The 14,257-nt window shown below is 37.7% G+C and overlaps 2 protein-coding genes across 3 annotated transcripts; both read left to right on the forward strand.

Annotated features, from left to right (window-relative positions):
• Positions 1 to 3,222: 3,222 nt before the first annotated feature.
• On the forward strand, positions 3,223 to 6,647 carry LOC131770820 (peptidyl-prolyl cis-trans isomerase FKBP2). Its single transcript, XM_059086550.2, has 3 exons — positions 3,223 to 3,637; positions 5,192 to 5,462; positions 6,331 to 6,647. The coding sequence occupies exons 1-3, from the start codon at positions 3,426 to 3,428 to the stop codon at positions 6,484 to 6,486; spliced, it is 639 nt and encodes a 212-aa protein (XP_058942533.2). The 5' UTR covers positions 3,223 to 3,425; the 3' UTR covers positions 6,487 to 6,647.
• Positions 6,648 to 7,543: 896 nt separating this feature from the next.
• Positions 7,544 to 13,814, forward strand: LOC131770784 (N-terminal Xaa-Pro-Lys N-methyltransferase 1-B). Of its 2 annotated transcripts, none has more exons than XM_059086502.2 (10): positions 7,544 to 7,681; positions 7,758 to 7,860; positions 9,012 to 9,110; positions 10,167 to 10,275; positions 10,645 to 10,757; positions 10,884 to 10,931; positions 11,261 to 11,330; positions 12,182 to 12,305; positions 12,777 to 12,878; positions 13,139 to 13,814. In XM_059086502.2, exons 2-10 carry the CDS (start codon positions 7,780 to 7,782, stop codon positions 13,161 to 13,163), a joined length of 771 nt encoding a protein of 256 aa, XP_058942485.1. In that variant the 5' UTR covers positions 7,544 to 7,681; positions 7,758 to 7,779; the 3' UTR covers positions 13,164 to 13,814. The 2 variants fall into 2 exon arrangements, with proteins under 2 accessions (XP_058942485.1, XP_058942486.1); XM_059086503.2 differs by having other exon boundaries at positions 7,555 to 7,681; positions 7,779 to 7,860.
• The last annotated feature ends 443 nt before the right edge of the window (positions 13,815 to 14,257 follow it).

Below are 14,257 nucleotides of genomic sequence, written 5' to 3' on the forward strand. Positions count from 1 at the left end.
GACAGTAGTCGACTGTTATAGGATGCTGAATCGTCTCTTAGATAACATCAGGATTGCTCACAAAAAGTTATTTATTAAATGATAAACTTTCTACGGACATGCTAAAAAAAAAGGGTTGACTAATTTACTTACCAATAGTCCTTTTTTCATATCCTATAACCTTTAATACCTCCATTATTTCCTCCAGTGGCAGAGCCTCCAACTTCCCAATTCCATCCATTGCCGGGTCAACGTCCTCAATGTTGAGGTAATTTGTAAAAAAGTGGGTCTGGAGCCGGATCGTTCATGGGTGCGTCTAAAAGTTAAGTCCGTTTGATTAAAATCAATAACATCATGTAAGCTTTTCCGCAAGAATCACATTATCCAATTCATTTACTCAGTCCTGAATAAGTCCACCATAAACAAACGAGAAATTTCAACAGGTATAAACCATAGATTTAATCTCTTTTGGTCACCAGTCCTCGTGGAGTCTTCCTGTATGACATTGAGAAATGAATATTGGAAGACAATTGGGAAATAGTTTATTATAATAGGTTCTCGTATTGAAAAAGGCTCAGAAAGACTTACCAGTCTTCTCCTCATCCAGCATCACAGGATCACGACCATTGCTAACAAAGAAAAAGATAAAAGAAATGAGTACATAATTTTCTGTTACTTTTGAAGCTAAATCACAAAATCTTAAATGAAAATAAGTAAGAATTTAAGTGATAGTCAGGGTCTCATGTCTCTGTTTCAAGCATCCCTAAGAGGGAGTGCTTCACCAAAATAAGAGCTATCACCGCCAAAACAAGCATCTTTTCGACTCTTTATTTTCCTGCAAAATCAGTTCAAAATGAGAAGAAAAAAATAGGAGGCTTTTACAATCGCTCATAGTAGTAACAATGTGTTAAGGAGGTATCGGTGTTTCTTCCGTAAAATAGTGGATGTTGTGAAAGACTTACCAATCTTTTCCTCGTCTAGCTTCACAGGATCACAACCACAGCCAAAAGAGAAAGAAAGAAGGAGAATAAAGAAGAAAAAATGAGTGTATGATTTACCATTGCTTTTAAGGCGAAATCATAAAATTTTTAATGACAGCAAATAAGAATTAAAGCGAAAATTCGTCTCCTATCTCTGTTTCAAGCTCTATGACGTTTCCATTTTTAAGGGGTAGTGCCTTTGCCAGAGCGAGGGTTATCATCACCAAAACGAGGCTCTTCATTTTCCCACAAAATCAGTTCAAATTGAGATATAAAGTTTTTACAATTGGTCATTATAAAAACTCATAAGTTTATTGAATCATCGGTGTTTTTTGCCCATAATCAGTGAAGTTGGTGCCCTTAGCAAACCTAGTTAAATTGTTTTTTCGCGATTTCAATGCATCAACTCATGAAAATCGACTTGTCATTGGATTAGTTTTCACGCTTCGGATACAAATTTGTTAGAATCGTGCGTTTGGACAAAATCTGAAAATAACCATAGCCTCGGAAAAACTTTCAGGCTAGTTTAAGGCGAACTAACAGAGCCCCTTTTAAGTCTTAATACAACCTCTAGGAGTTATCTCAACTTTGTAAACCAATCTCCCATGCAATGATCTACCGATGTTCCTTTGATAAGAGGCGTAAAGAGCAATCTTTTCATTGAGTTGACCTTAAGGTTACAGAGGCACAGACCTCATCTTTCACTTTTAAAAGTTGGGTGGAGTGTCATAAAGCATTCTTGACCAAATGTCAGTATGGTTTTACTTTCTAACTTTCGTGAAGTGATTTTCAAAGTTGTGAGAAAAAAGGTGTTCTTTTTCGTATGAATCGGTCTACTTTGTGCATTTTATAGGACCTTACAGCGTTTATCGTTGACAAAAAACATATCAACGAGATGATCATAAAACCGTCTGGGGAAACCTCGCCACCAATTTAGCCCTGCCTTGCAAAAATCAATTTTAATAAAACACAGATCATTCCTCTTGGAAACTATTCAAGTCGAGCGTGTCGTTGGCTTACAAATTCATGTTAACATTTGTAGTAAGGAAACTTTTGCTCGTCACTATAGTAAATTGTGTTAATTAACTTTTATTTTTTAACTCGTTTAATGCATAGGTGTAATTGTAAGTTGAGAGAATTTAAACATTTATCGTACTCTCGTTATCGAACATTCCTTATTGTTATTGCAAGATCAAAGAAGTTTAACGTGAAATGTCTGGATTTACTTCGGATGAATTGAATGATATGTTTCATCAAGAGCTGTTCTGGGGGTTAGAGACTGTAAAGAGTTGAAATTCATCGAAAATACGTTTACGGATTTTGTTTTGGTTTTAAGTTGCGCAAACTTTACGCAACGAAAAACGCCGATTCAAAACATACAAGACTGCGTTTGAATAGAATCATTGTTTCACGGAATTTTCAAGAGTACTTTCTTGTGATGAAGACTTTAAACTTTCAAATATTTTACTTTAGATGGGTTTAACACAAGTTAACTGAAATTTTATCTGGTGTATTCCTCATTCCCCGTTATTTCTTAAATCTTTAATGAAAATTTTTGAATTTTTTGAAGTTTCGGCTGGGTAGCTTTTGCCTTAGAGATGTAATGTTGTTATGTCATTCTTTTTCAAAAGTTGAAATTCTTTATCTTGTGGCACTGATGTAAAAAGGCCAGTAAGATTTTTCTTTTGAATCCTTACTGCCTCTCCTGCATGTATTCTTTGTGCAAAATATGACTATTATCCCCGCAGTACACGCAGTTCTTGCAAAGAACCTCTGTCAAAAAGAAGCCCGAAACATGAATTAATTTTTAGAAGTTCACACCAAATTAAGACCTCTTCCAATGTTTGGAACCTTTGCCACGAGGATAATAAATTCAGTTTTGAAGTTCAAAAACCTTGTTCTTTAAGATAGCTGTTGTTCTTACCGTCCAGACGCTTTTTACTGATTCAGGGCAGACTAAAGTTTGATTTAGAAATAAGGTAATTTTCTGCGCCGAATAATTGAGCTTCTCCGCGGCCGGTGATCAATTTTCTGTGTTTTACTGAAGAAAATAACAATCGTAACGACAATTTTGTTTTTTGTTACCGCTATGAAGTCCATTTGACCGAGAATTTTACGGTTTTGTTTTAGATTTATGAAGAGAAAGGCTATGTTATTTTCAATACCGAGCTGACGTTCGTTCCTAGGTAACATGGCGTTCTTAGTATGAATGCTCCAGTTTTCCAGCTATATATGAATATTGATTAAACCTGTGTCCACGTTTAAATCTTTTGGTTGGCTTCTACACTACGTGGACATATTGTCATCTGCCGTAAGATCAATTGTCGACGAGAGATCTGTTGTAATTCACATTTGCAGCAGAGAAGCGCTCAACAGCTGACTCGCTCGTGCAGCATATTCTATTTTTACGTTCGTTTCAAACTTATCTTAAGAATTCTTCATTATATTTTCGTGAGCCGGCCGAAAATGAGCTCCTCGTGTTTTACTTCTTTGGCATTTATTGCCTGTTTGTTCGTCTATGCCTTTGCGCATGAAAGACCTGAACAAGAACGAGATCATTTGTCAGTTGGAATAATGCGAAAACCAGACGACTGTCAGAGAGAATCGAAAGATGGGGACCATTTGACGGTCAGATACAACAACACATTGATTGACCAAACTCCAATTTTAACCACAAGGTGAGCTAGAACTTCCTGTTTTCGCAAGTACAGTCTTTCTGTAGGATAAATTTATTTTTTCTTGTAGACTACTTCAGCCAAATGATTTCCATAATTTACTTGTTCACTCACTGGTTGCATCTCCAAGAGGAGATAAAATCCGAAAAAAAAAACAAATAGCAATTTCTTTTTGTTCTGCTAATGTAGTTTAAAGATCCTTGCATAGCTTTTAGGGAAAAGTCCAAGTGATGAAGACTCAATTATTCAGGTTATCGACTAAAATCTTTTTATTTTATCTGTCAACTTTTTTTCTGACTCAGTTTAGTTTATAATTTCATCGAGTTTGTCAACTTTTTCGATTATACCAGAATTGAACAAATTCCTCGGATGTTAAGAGATATGAGCTTTCTTTTAAAAGTTCGGATTCGTCGTCCTCTCTCCCGTTTTAAGATCAACTGGATACGTTTTAAATTGAAAAGGTGTTAAATAGGCAAAAACGCTTTCCTCCGCAAAACCAAAATTAAAATATCTACATCCGTTGCATAAAATTAACCCAGAATAAGAAATGTAATTGAGTGAGAGGATCATGAACGCATTGATACGGAAAACTAGCGGTACCGGGACTAAATAAAAAACTTATCAACAAACAGATTCGATTATAGTCTGAACTAATTTCCTCCTAAACTGTTCCGAGAGAAGGCTCGGTTGCGAATTTACGAACGTGGCTAGAAATTTCCGTCTCACGTGCGATCGCCGTACGAGTGAGCAACTCGGGGGCTGGTTTTAAACCGGAAATAACAAAAGAACTCAAGATTATTTTGCGGGTCAAGTTGAATAGCTCAGGGTGGACAATATTATTTTAAGATTCTTTGCCAAATGTTTCTCACCGTTTATACTTGTATACAGTTTGATTCATGCATGACTGAATCACACTCAAAAAGGTGGAATTCTGCATGTTTGCTTACCGATTTAATTAATAATTCCCGATTGGCTTAGAGCCTTGCAGGACGGCGCATTTTGTCAACATTGATAGATTCGTAGCCCGTAAGCAAGCTCTGTTTGGCGTCTGTGGCACGAGCAGGCTGTGAGGCGAAGCCTGCGAATTTGAGCTGATAAGCGAAGTGAGCGAGCGAAAGATCTTCGAGGGGTCTGGTACACATTTTCCTGCCAGAACCCTCGCAGACCGCTCGCGCGTTCGCATCCCTCGCGGGCTCAAAAAATGCGGGAGTCGCCATTTGCGTACAGAGAACCTTTTCGAAGGCCTGTTCGATTTCGTTCTTACTTGAATTGTTAAAGAAACTTCGCCATGAAAAAGGCAACTATTTGAGGGGCAGCTGAAAGTCTGTTAATTACATAATAAACACGGGATAATTGCCTCATCCGTTTTATTCACAGTTACATCGATCCGTTACAAGCCATGGTCAAAGAAAGCAGGGCTAGTTCCTAGTTTTTCCACGGTCATTTTCGTCAGATAGACTAGAGTTTAGGATCTGGAGACGAGATTTGAGGGTACATTCCGTAAGAAAACTTAAAAGCGCTCATTTAAACTTCTGTTTTCTATTTTCTCTTTTGTAGCGAATTTGAGTTTACTCTCGGAGAAGGACAAGTTATTCCCGGCTGGGACATGGGATTGAAGGATATGTGCGTGGGAGAACTCCGTGAGCTTGTTGTCCCGTCGCAATATGGATATGGGGAATACCCCGTCGGGGATAAAATCCCCCCGAGAGCACTCCTAGTATTTTACGTAGAGCTCTTGAAAATCGCTGACCCCTCGGAGGATAGCGGCAAGCTCAACATGTTCAAAGAGATTGATGTCAATGGAGATGGACTGATCTCACATTCAGAGGTAAGAAATTAAACATTCAATGTCTGTCTACAGAACTTCCAAACCCTCGTCCCTTGGTTCCATCTGCTTTCTTAGCTAGTGAGGCCTTGACATGAGTTGATGTGTCGAACCAGATCTCAACGGCTTAGAGCGCCAATGAGTTCCGGAGACGACATCGTGAATTCTTTGAGGCTTATCAGGGTGTGTGATACTCAGGATTTTCTAGTTGTATGTCTTACTGTATCTGAAGACTTTTTTTTCCGATACTATTCCAAAAATTAGTTAGTTTCCATCCATGGTAGCCTACCTTCGTTAAGTTTCCAATATCCTCTTTGCTTCCATTCCGTTCAGGCTGTTAGCTAAAGCCACGAATCAAATGGATTTTTTTCTGGCGCTCCTTCAGCTGCAAAGACTTTAAAAAAATTGCCAAAACCGTGTATTTTGTATATACCACGTAGCTGAGGAGGTCCTCGATCCCATGTACTTGCTAAAAGGACCTTGACTTTTATTCAGCATAGGACGCCTTTGACACTTTTAATCTTAGCAGCATAAAGGAAGTCGACGCTCGTTTCATGTAGACCCTCTTGGGCACCAGTCATTATTCATCACCTGGGGTTGAAGCGGGGGGGGGAGGGGGGGAGGGGGGAGGGAGAGATTTTGATTATGTCACAGTAAAAATTTCCTAATCCTCCCAGAAGGCTCTGTAGTACTCCAATTACCCCCCCCTCCCATTGGTAGTTATAATTTTCATGATCTCCCCCTCCCATGGTGGCTATGAGCAAATACCAATTTTGACCCCTATGCATTGCGGGTAAAAATCTCAAAACTTCCCAAAACACATATATTTTTAAGTCTTCCTTTAAGAAATTCTCGCTATTTCTGTTTTCAGGTTGCTGGATATCTGAGGCGAGAGGGAATGTCAAATGGCGAGGGAGATGAAAGCCATAACATGCTGTTGCAAGAGATCTTTCACGAGGAGGACAAAAATAAGGATGGTTTTATTTCACACGAAGAATTCCAAGGAATTAAACATCATGAACTTTAGATACTTTTTTTCAAAAAATGTTTCAGTCGTAAACATCCCTAAATATAACATCTTACATAGAACAAGGTTGTTGTGTGGCTCATACAAGTTTTTTCTTTGTTCGAGCACTAACTTGATGTTATTACAGTTAAGTGAATTTTAATAAAGATCTACAGTTTCTCGTATACCCAGTTATGTCCTTCGTGTGTTCTTTTCATCAAAACGGTAATATTTTGAACCCAGAGAAAAAAAGGGGACAGAGAGGGCGAATCAGATCGTTAGAGGATATGGAAGGTGTTTATTGGAAGGAGGGCGCTGAATCGAGGGGGATGAATATTTATCTCCTGCATGTACTGATTCCTGTGTAATTGTGGGTTGAAAAGATTTTAACAAGGCGGCAATAAAAACCAGGGTTTCCTTGCATCCCTACTATTTAAGAAAGTGAGGGAAGAGGGGGTACTTACCTCTTCCCGTTTTCAGGAAGTTTTCATGGCGTCCAACTTTTCATGGTGTCCAACATTATGGTAGGAGAAGTGAAAATGTTATGACAATAGCGGATCACATTGAATTCTATTGAATATTCAAAATGTCTCTCTCAGGAGTAATGTACAGACGCAAGGGAAGGCTGACAGCTCTTGCATTTTGGACGGAGTATAGGCATTAAATGTGTTGAAGGTACTTCAAATATCAGAGTCAACCTCGTTTCTAGCAATAATGTGGCATAATATTTGCGAACACGGGCCATAATTGTGATAAGTAGAGAAATGCCTTCCGGCCGCTGGTGTGTCGGCTGACGTCATGTCCGCGGCTGGGATATTGCCCGAAAAAATTAATATTTGATCAGCTATTTATTGTCACCACCGCTTGACTCTTCAAGTAAAGCAATAAAAACGAAAAGTGAAACTTTGACTTTGTTTATTTTTGACGGAAATAATTGTGGGACATGAACGTGAACGGGGGCTGTGGCGCGGTAACTGTCTGATAATTTTGAACACTTTGCATAAAGTCCATTTTGTCAAGACATTTGTATCCTGCATACATGACAGGCTATCTTGTCGTTCCAGACCCCTTGCTACCACTTCCTTCTCGCGCGAATTATCAAACATGGCTGAGACAGGCATAATCTCATACTTTACGCCGAACAGATAACACATTCACCTACATCTTAGGGGAGATCTACCTTCTCGATCAAGGACTTTGTAATAAAGTAATACAGGTGAGCTCAAAGGTTTTACAATTTACATTTCGTGTTTTCTAAGATGTTACAGTGGCTCATGTTAATACATTTGCAGAGCTACTTTCTTTATTTCAAGAATGGCTTCCGCAGAAGGTGACGTTCCTGCTGAAATGCAAGACAGGGGAAAGTGGTATGGAGATGCTGTGGATTACTGGAAAGTAAGTACAGCCATTTAGCTCATAAACCTAACACAACCTATTTAGATCAAGAACCTATTGTAACTTGTTGCTACACAATTATATATCAATACAATTAGTAAAGGTAATCACATGATTTCGAGAGCAACTTGGAAGAAATAAGCACGAGTAAATTCGACTTTTAAATCAACTTTGCATCCCTTTTTTTGCTCTTCAGAATTGTATTTTCCTCTTCCCATCTATCATTTCTTGTGTAACAGTGTTAAAACACTTGGCAGCCATTCATGAAGGGTAGCACCCCTGCTATAATCACCTTGCAGTGAGGTGATTATGGTGAGATATGATGTAATCCTTGACCAATCAAAGTGCAGGCATCTCTAGAATCAGTGGAGCAATAATACTTACAATATATATTCTCTCTCGCTCTCTTTCTTGTTTTTGACCAATCAAAGTGCAGGCATCTCTAGAATCAGTGGAGCAATAATACTTACCATATATATTCTCTCTTGCTCTCTTTCTTGTTTTTTTTATTTTCACTTTATTGCACCATACTTCCAAGTAAATAAAGAAGGTGCCAAATGATTTATAAATGAGGTGTAATTAACAGAAAGGCCAGCATGATTCATGAATTTATGTACCCGCATGAGGCATGATTTGCCTCCTGAAATATACAAGACTTATCAAGTTCTCTTTCACTTTGTGAAAACCTTAAGATTTCCAAGAAACTTTGTACACAGAACAATTATTTGAAGTCTTCTCTTCTATACACATGAAGTGTGAGTTTACTAAATTCTGTGCATGAATTGTGAGCAAGACCCCCCCCCCTCCCTTTGCTACTCTTAGTACACAAGAAGAAATATTTGAAGTATTCTCTTTTATGTACATGACACGTGAATTTTCTAAATTCAGAGTGCGATCTAAACCCCCCTTAGCTACTCTTAGATAAAATAAGGTTTCGGCTCTAATAAGTTTCTACTGCACAATTGATTTGTCACTGTTACCTTTAAACTGTTATAATTATAACATTTGCGAGGTGAAGCTCATCATGTGAAAGCCTTCTTGTTACTCATGGGTGTTCCTTGTCATCTCTAGTCAATTTTTTTTCTTTATACTTGTAGCTTGGTAATTAAATGTTTGGTGAAAAAAAAAAATTTTTTTATTTTTGTGTTAAGAGTGTTCCTGCAACAGTGAATGGAATGTTAGGAGGTTACGGTCACATCTCACCAACAGACATCAAAGATTCAAAGAGGTTTCTGAAGAATTTTCTGGATGTAAGTTGTATTTAATCCTCCACTACTTTGATTAATTTTTGAGTCAAGTTTTCTGTATACCATATTTCCTTGAAGAAGTGCGCCCTCGGTCACTCCTCTAAATTAGTTTCTATCCCCCAGGCCATAATTTCAAACAAGCACTTCCCTCAAATAACCACCCCCCCCTTCCTTTCTTGTTTTCTTAACCCTTTAACTCCCAAGATGTAAGTATGAATTCTCCCCTCTGGCAGTTACACATTTCCTTGTAAATTTATTGCGAGAATTTGATGTTAGATCAAGATAACAACTTCCATCTGATAAGTTTCAGTATTCTCATTACCTGTTTGTTGGGCAGTGTGTGGATATTATAGGAAGAACTTATATGTTAATCATATCTGGGGGTCAAAAGGTTAAATAGTGGGGATGCAAGAAGGACCTGTTTCTATAGCCACAACCTTCCAATAAATGCCTCCCCTTTAAGCTGAAGCTTAGAAAACCACCAGGTTGGTGTTTATTGGAGTGTAGTGCTCAATCAAGGCAATATGGTAACCCCATACTTCATTGTGTACGTGTTTCTAAGTGGGTATTTAATCAGATATATCTACATGTCAATTTGTGTCCTAGAAACATTGATTATTATTTTTATTATTATTATTATTATTATTATTATTTCAAAGATCAGGGAAAATGGTGGTAAAATCAACAGATTACCCTTAGGATTAAGGCCTTGCTTATGAATTCCGGGGTTACCTATATGAAAGCCTTTCCATTTTTAAAACTTAACACTCTTTTAAAACCCAACACTTTTTAGCACCAAGTTCTGAGAACTAATTTACAAGCAAATGTGTAGCAGCTAGAGGGGAAAATTAACAGTCAGATCTTGGGAGTTAAAGGGTTAACTTAATTTAATTCCTTTTGAAAAAGCAGAACTTGTAAACAATAAATTCTGGAACAAGTTATTTTGAATGAATAATATCATATTATAAAATTCATCACATCAAGAAAAACAACTTTTGTTATCATGGTTATATACTTAGCAAATTATATCCTGACAGTTGCCTTCTTTCCTTTTTGAAGCTTTCAGATAAACAGGATGAGAATAAACCTTCCAAGATGAGGCGTATTGAACCCTTAACAACAGAAGACACCTCTACAACCCAAAAAATAAAGCCATTTACAGCCCTTGGTGAGTGGGCTCAGTATTCCTTTCAATAATCCCTGTCAATTCCGCTTCCTACACTATTAGGATAACATTTCTGCTTACCCTTAGACTCATTTAACTTCTCCCCATAATGCACATATACATGTATTTTATCCAGTAAACAATTAATAAGAATACTCAAACTTATCAGTTAGAAGTTGTTATCTTAATCGAACCCAGATTCTTGAAACTAATTTCCAAAGAAATGTGTAGCAGCTAGAAGAGAGAATTAGGGATTGGATCGTGGGTTAAATGGCTGAAAGACAGATTTCCATTAATTTTGAAATGTTATAGTCAGATCTTTCCAGATATATGATACAAACAATGTTATATTTTTGTGAACATTTTGTTTAGACTGTGGTGCTGGAATTGGTCGTGTCACAAAGAACTTGCTCTTACCATTATTTAACACAGTGGACATGGTGGAGCAAAATGCCGATTTTCTAGAAGAAGCAAAAAATTATCTGGTAAGCAAAATGTACCAAGAAATACAACATAATGTTTTAGGTGGAAATAAGCGATTTTGATATTATTGCCATTTCCATTGTTACCCTGTTAACTAATTGTGCAGAATCTGATTTGTTTCATTCTAGGGAGATAAAAAGGATCGTATTGGACAATTTTATCCTCAAGGTCTGCAGGTGCGAATTTTATGCCTTAACCCCTTTGATCCATAAGATTGACTAGCATCTAATTTTTCTTTACAATATCACCCCTAACTAAAACATTGAGGTCAGGAGAATGAAGGGAAAGATTGCCAACCTAAGAAGCTCTTGATTGTTTAAACAAATTCTCCTTGTCAGTGCCTTGGGAAAAGTATAGAGAACAGTATGGAGAATATGCATACTGAGTTTAGAGTGTGAAGGGATAATAACCTTCTTGATTCATTGGCATGGCTTCAAAAATTTCTTGTGGTCATGCAGTAGGAATATTTTGAATTATGATGAGAAAAATGCACCATCTTTTGCAGGATTTTAAACCTGAACCAGGACGCTACAGTATCATTTGGTGTCAGTGGGTACTCGGGCATTTGACAGATGGCGAGTATTATTCAATAATATGCAAGTTATATTTATAGATTTTCATCCCATCATTGTTGTGGTCATTGGTGCATGGCCATTGTCATGTGGCTATTGTCATATGAACATGGTTGAGTGTCACCACTGAGAAAGAACCGTAACCATTTGTCATCTACCTGTGCTTGAGAGTTTGTCAGTATATGTTACATTTCATTTCCTTTCTTTTCATTCTAGATTCTAGGTCGTTCTGGGTGAAAATGCATGGCAATGTTCTTAAGTAAAACAAATAAATATGAAATTATGTTACAGTATACGTAGGGTTAGGTTTTTGAGAGTTACAAGGGAACCGTATTGCAACAAAACTCTCACCCTCCTTTGAAGCAAGGCTTCGAGCGTGATTTCACAAATTAACCAATCACGTCAAAGAGCTTTAACCTCGACATTGGTTAACTGACGTGGACATTTTTCGCGTATTTTCAGTTTGTTTTCGCAGAGTTTTAGTTGTTTTTGAGCTTTCGTTTCGTAAATTTGTTACCCCTTTGTTTGGAATGTTAAGAAGTTTCGGAGTTTTTAATTTTAACCAAATGTAGGGCTTCATTTAACAAGTTTAATACATATTTTCTACAATATTTGGACTCTAGCCTCTTTTTTCGTAAATTGATTGTTTTACACTCTCTTTCATCTGCCGTCTAGAGACCATTGGAGGGCAACTTTGGTCAGGGCTGATGGTGCCATTTGGTTAGCTTATGACCACTCCATCTCCATCTTCTATGCTGAAGAGGCCAAAACAAAATTCAATTTATAAATGTTATAAAATGATTTTTAAGGAGTTATTGTAATCAAAGCATATTGGTTCCTTTCTTGTTTACCAGATGATTTTGTGGATTTTTTCAAGCAATGTAAGTCAGGACTCATGCCAGGTGGTTTAATATGCGTCAAGGAAAATGTCACAAAGGGTGGGGTTGACTTGGATGCTCAAGACAGCAGTGTAACCAGGTACCATAAAAGAGTTGTAGCTAAGAAACTAGGCTTCCGGCTTAAATTCTAAAAGAGGCTGTTGCTAAGCTTCTTGTTCACAAAGCAGTGGACGCCAGAAACGGAAAGAGGTCATGCACGATTCACGAGTGCTCAAAGGGATTTTTTTTTTCAATTTTTCCCATTTGTTACTGTCACTAATGCTCAGGTTAATCAGGCATATATTTCAATCCTTTCAACTAGACGATAGCGCTCGATATTGAAGGATTGGAAATGTGTATCCTCAGAAGTGCCCATTGTGTTTTACATAGCGATCAAAAATCCAGCCGGCAATTGCCACTTTTTCATTGAGTAAATTTCGCAAGCAGATGGCACTCAGCTACAATATGTGGCAAAAGTCTTTGCTTTTGCATGCAAAATTGAGTTTAGGATCTCGGTGCAAAAGCCACATTTTCAAATAATTCGTGATTTTTATCTTTTCCCCTATTTCAGGTCTGATGAAAAGCTCAGAGAATTGTTCTCAAAGTCTTCACTGACTGTGATCAAGGACGAAGTACAGACGAACTTTCCCACAGAACTCTATGTTGTAAAAATGTAAGTTGTCTAGTCAATTCTGAGGTTATCTATAACTGTGCTCTCAGAATTGTAATATCACAATCTGTCTGGTTGGTGTGAAGTATTCACGGTGGTAGTGCCTGTACTTGAATTTTCTGCATATTTGAAGACATTTCAAAACACGAGCAGTGCTACATGTCGGAGTGATGGATATGAAATTTATCTGGTTTCTGGAGCATACTCAGTCTTAAATTATGTTTCCTTTTTCTTGCACTAACACAGTATATTTTACGTTACAGGTATGCCTTAAGACCAAATGTCTGATACCAAGTTAGCCTTCTAGCGTTTATCTCCAAGAAGTCATAACTGCGCAATGAGTCCAAAACCAGTTGGAGACCAACGAAAGATCTGAATTACGACAACAAATTAGCCCTCTCTGGCTCATAAATTTGATTACTCTCATCACCAACTTGCTTGATAATGTAGTGAAATCGTTGCGAGAAATTACGTATTTATCTTCTCTATGAAAAGGGCTAACAGCCATTAACACAATGCCAGATAGGTTTTTACTTGATCGTGTTGTTTGATCCCCCGGGTCAGGGTAGTCTTAAAAAGGTGTGTTGTTGGGAGTAGCGACGGACTATTGGACAACCTGAGTGGAAGGCATCATCAGAGTCAGGATATACTCATGAGTTCTGTTCAGGTTGTCAAAACATCAGTCAACGCACCAACAACAATTTTTTCTAGTTCTATCACTTACACAGTCAGTCTTCACTGACTGTTAGTCTTGGGCTCAAGCTTGTCGCTTCGTGTTTGAGCTGGTTTTTCCTATGTTCTCTATTTTTATTGTACATATGGAGTTGAATCCAAGAGCGAAGAGTTTTTTTTAATAAGTTGTTAATATTCACAGTCCATACGGTTTTGAAATGCAGCAAATAGTTATGTATTGATTTATTACTAAACCTGCAAGTAATATTTGTCTGATTGGATATCTTTTAACAGTGGTTGGTTGGGTTGGAAAGAGTTGGTGAAAACAGAGTAAGTCCACAGCCCTCACAGATAATTTTATGGGAGAGATGTTCCTAATAGGATAGGAAAGACTAGGATGATTAGCGCGACTCTTCAAGGTTATCACTCAGAGATCATTCCGTTGGTTTTCAATATTCTTTTTTATTTTCAATAAAGCCCTTTTCGATTGAGTGTCGTAAAATCAAAACCAAAGTTATTACAACAGCTTATCAGAACACTGGAAAATATCACAAGGAGCCAATGAGAACTCAAGAATTTAATGTGACATATGAAGTCGGCTTTAAACGCGGGAAAGTGGGAACGATCTAGTCATTATTGGTATCAGGCCTCCATCTGATTGGCCAGACCAATCACAAGACGTAGCGAGCGAAACCAATGCAATCCAAGAC

Source organism: Pocillopora verrucosa, chromosome 13 (assembly GCF_036669915.1).
Source record: "Pocillopora verrucosa isolate sample1 chromosome 13, ASM3666991v2, whole genome shotgun sequence".
Taxonomy (NCBI): domain Eukaryota; kingdom Metazoa; phylum Cnidaria; class Anthozoa; order Scleractinia; family Pocilloporidae; genus Pocillopora; species Pocillopora verrucosa.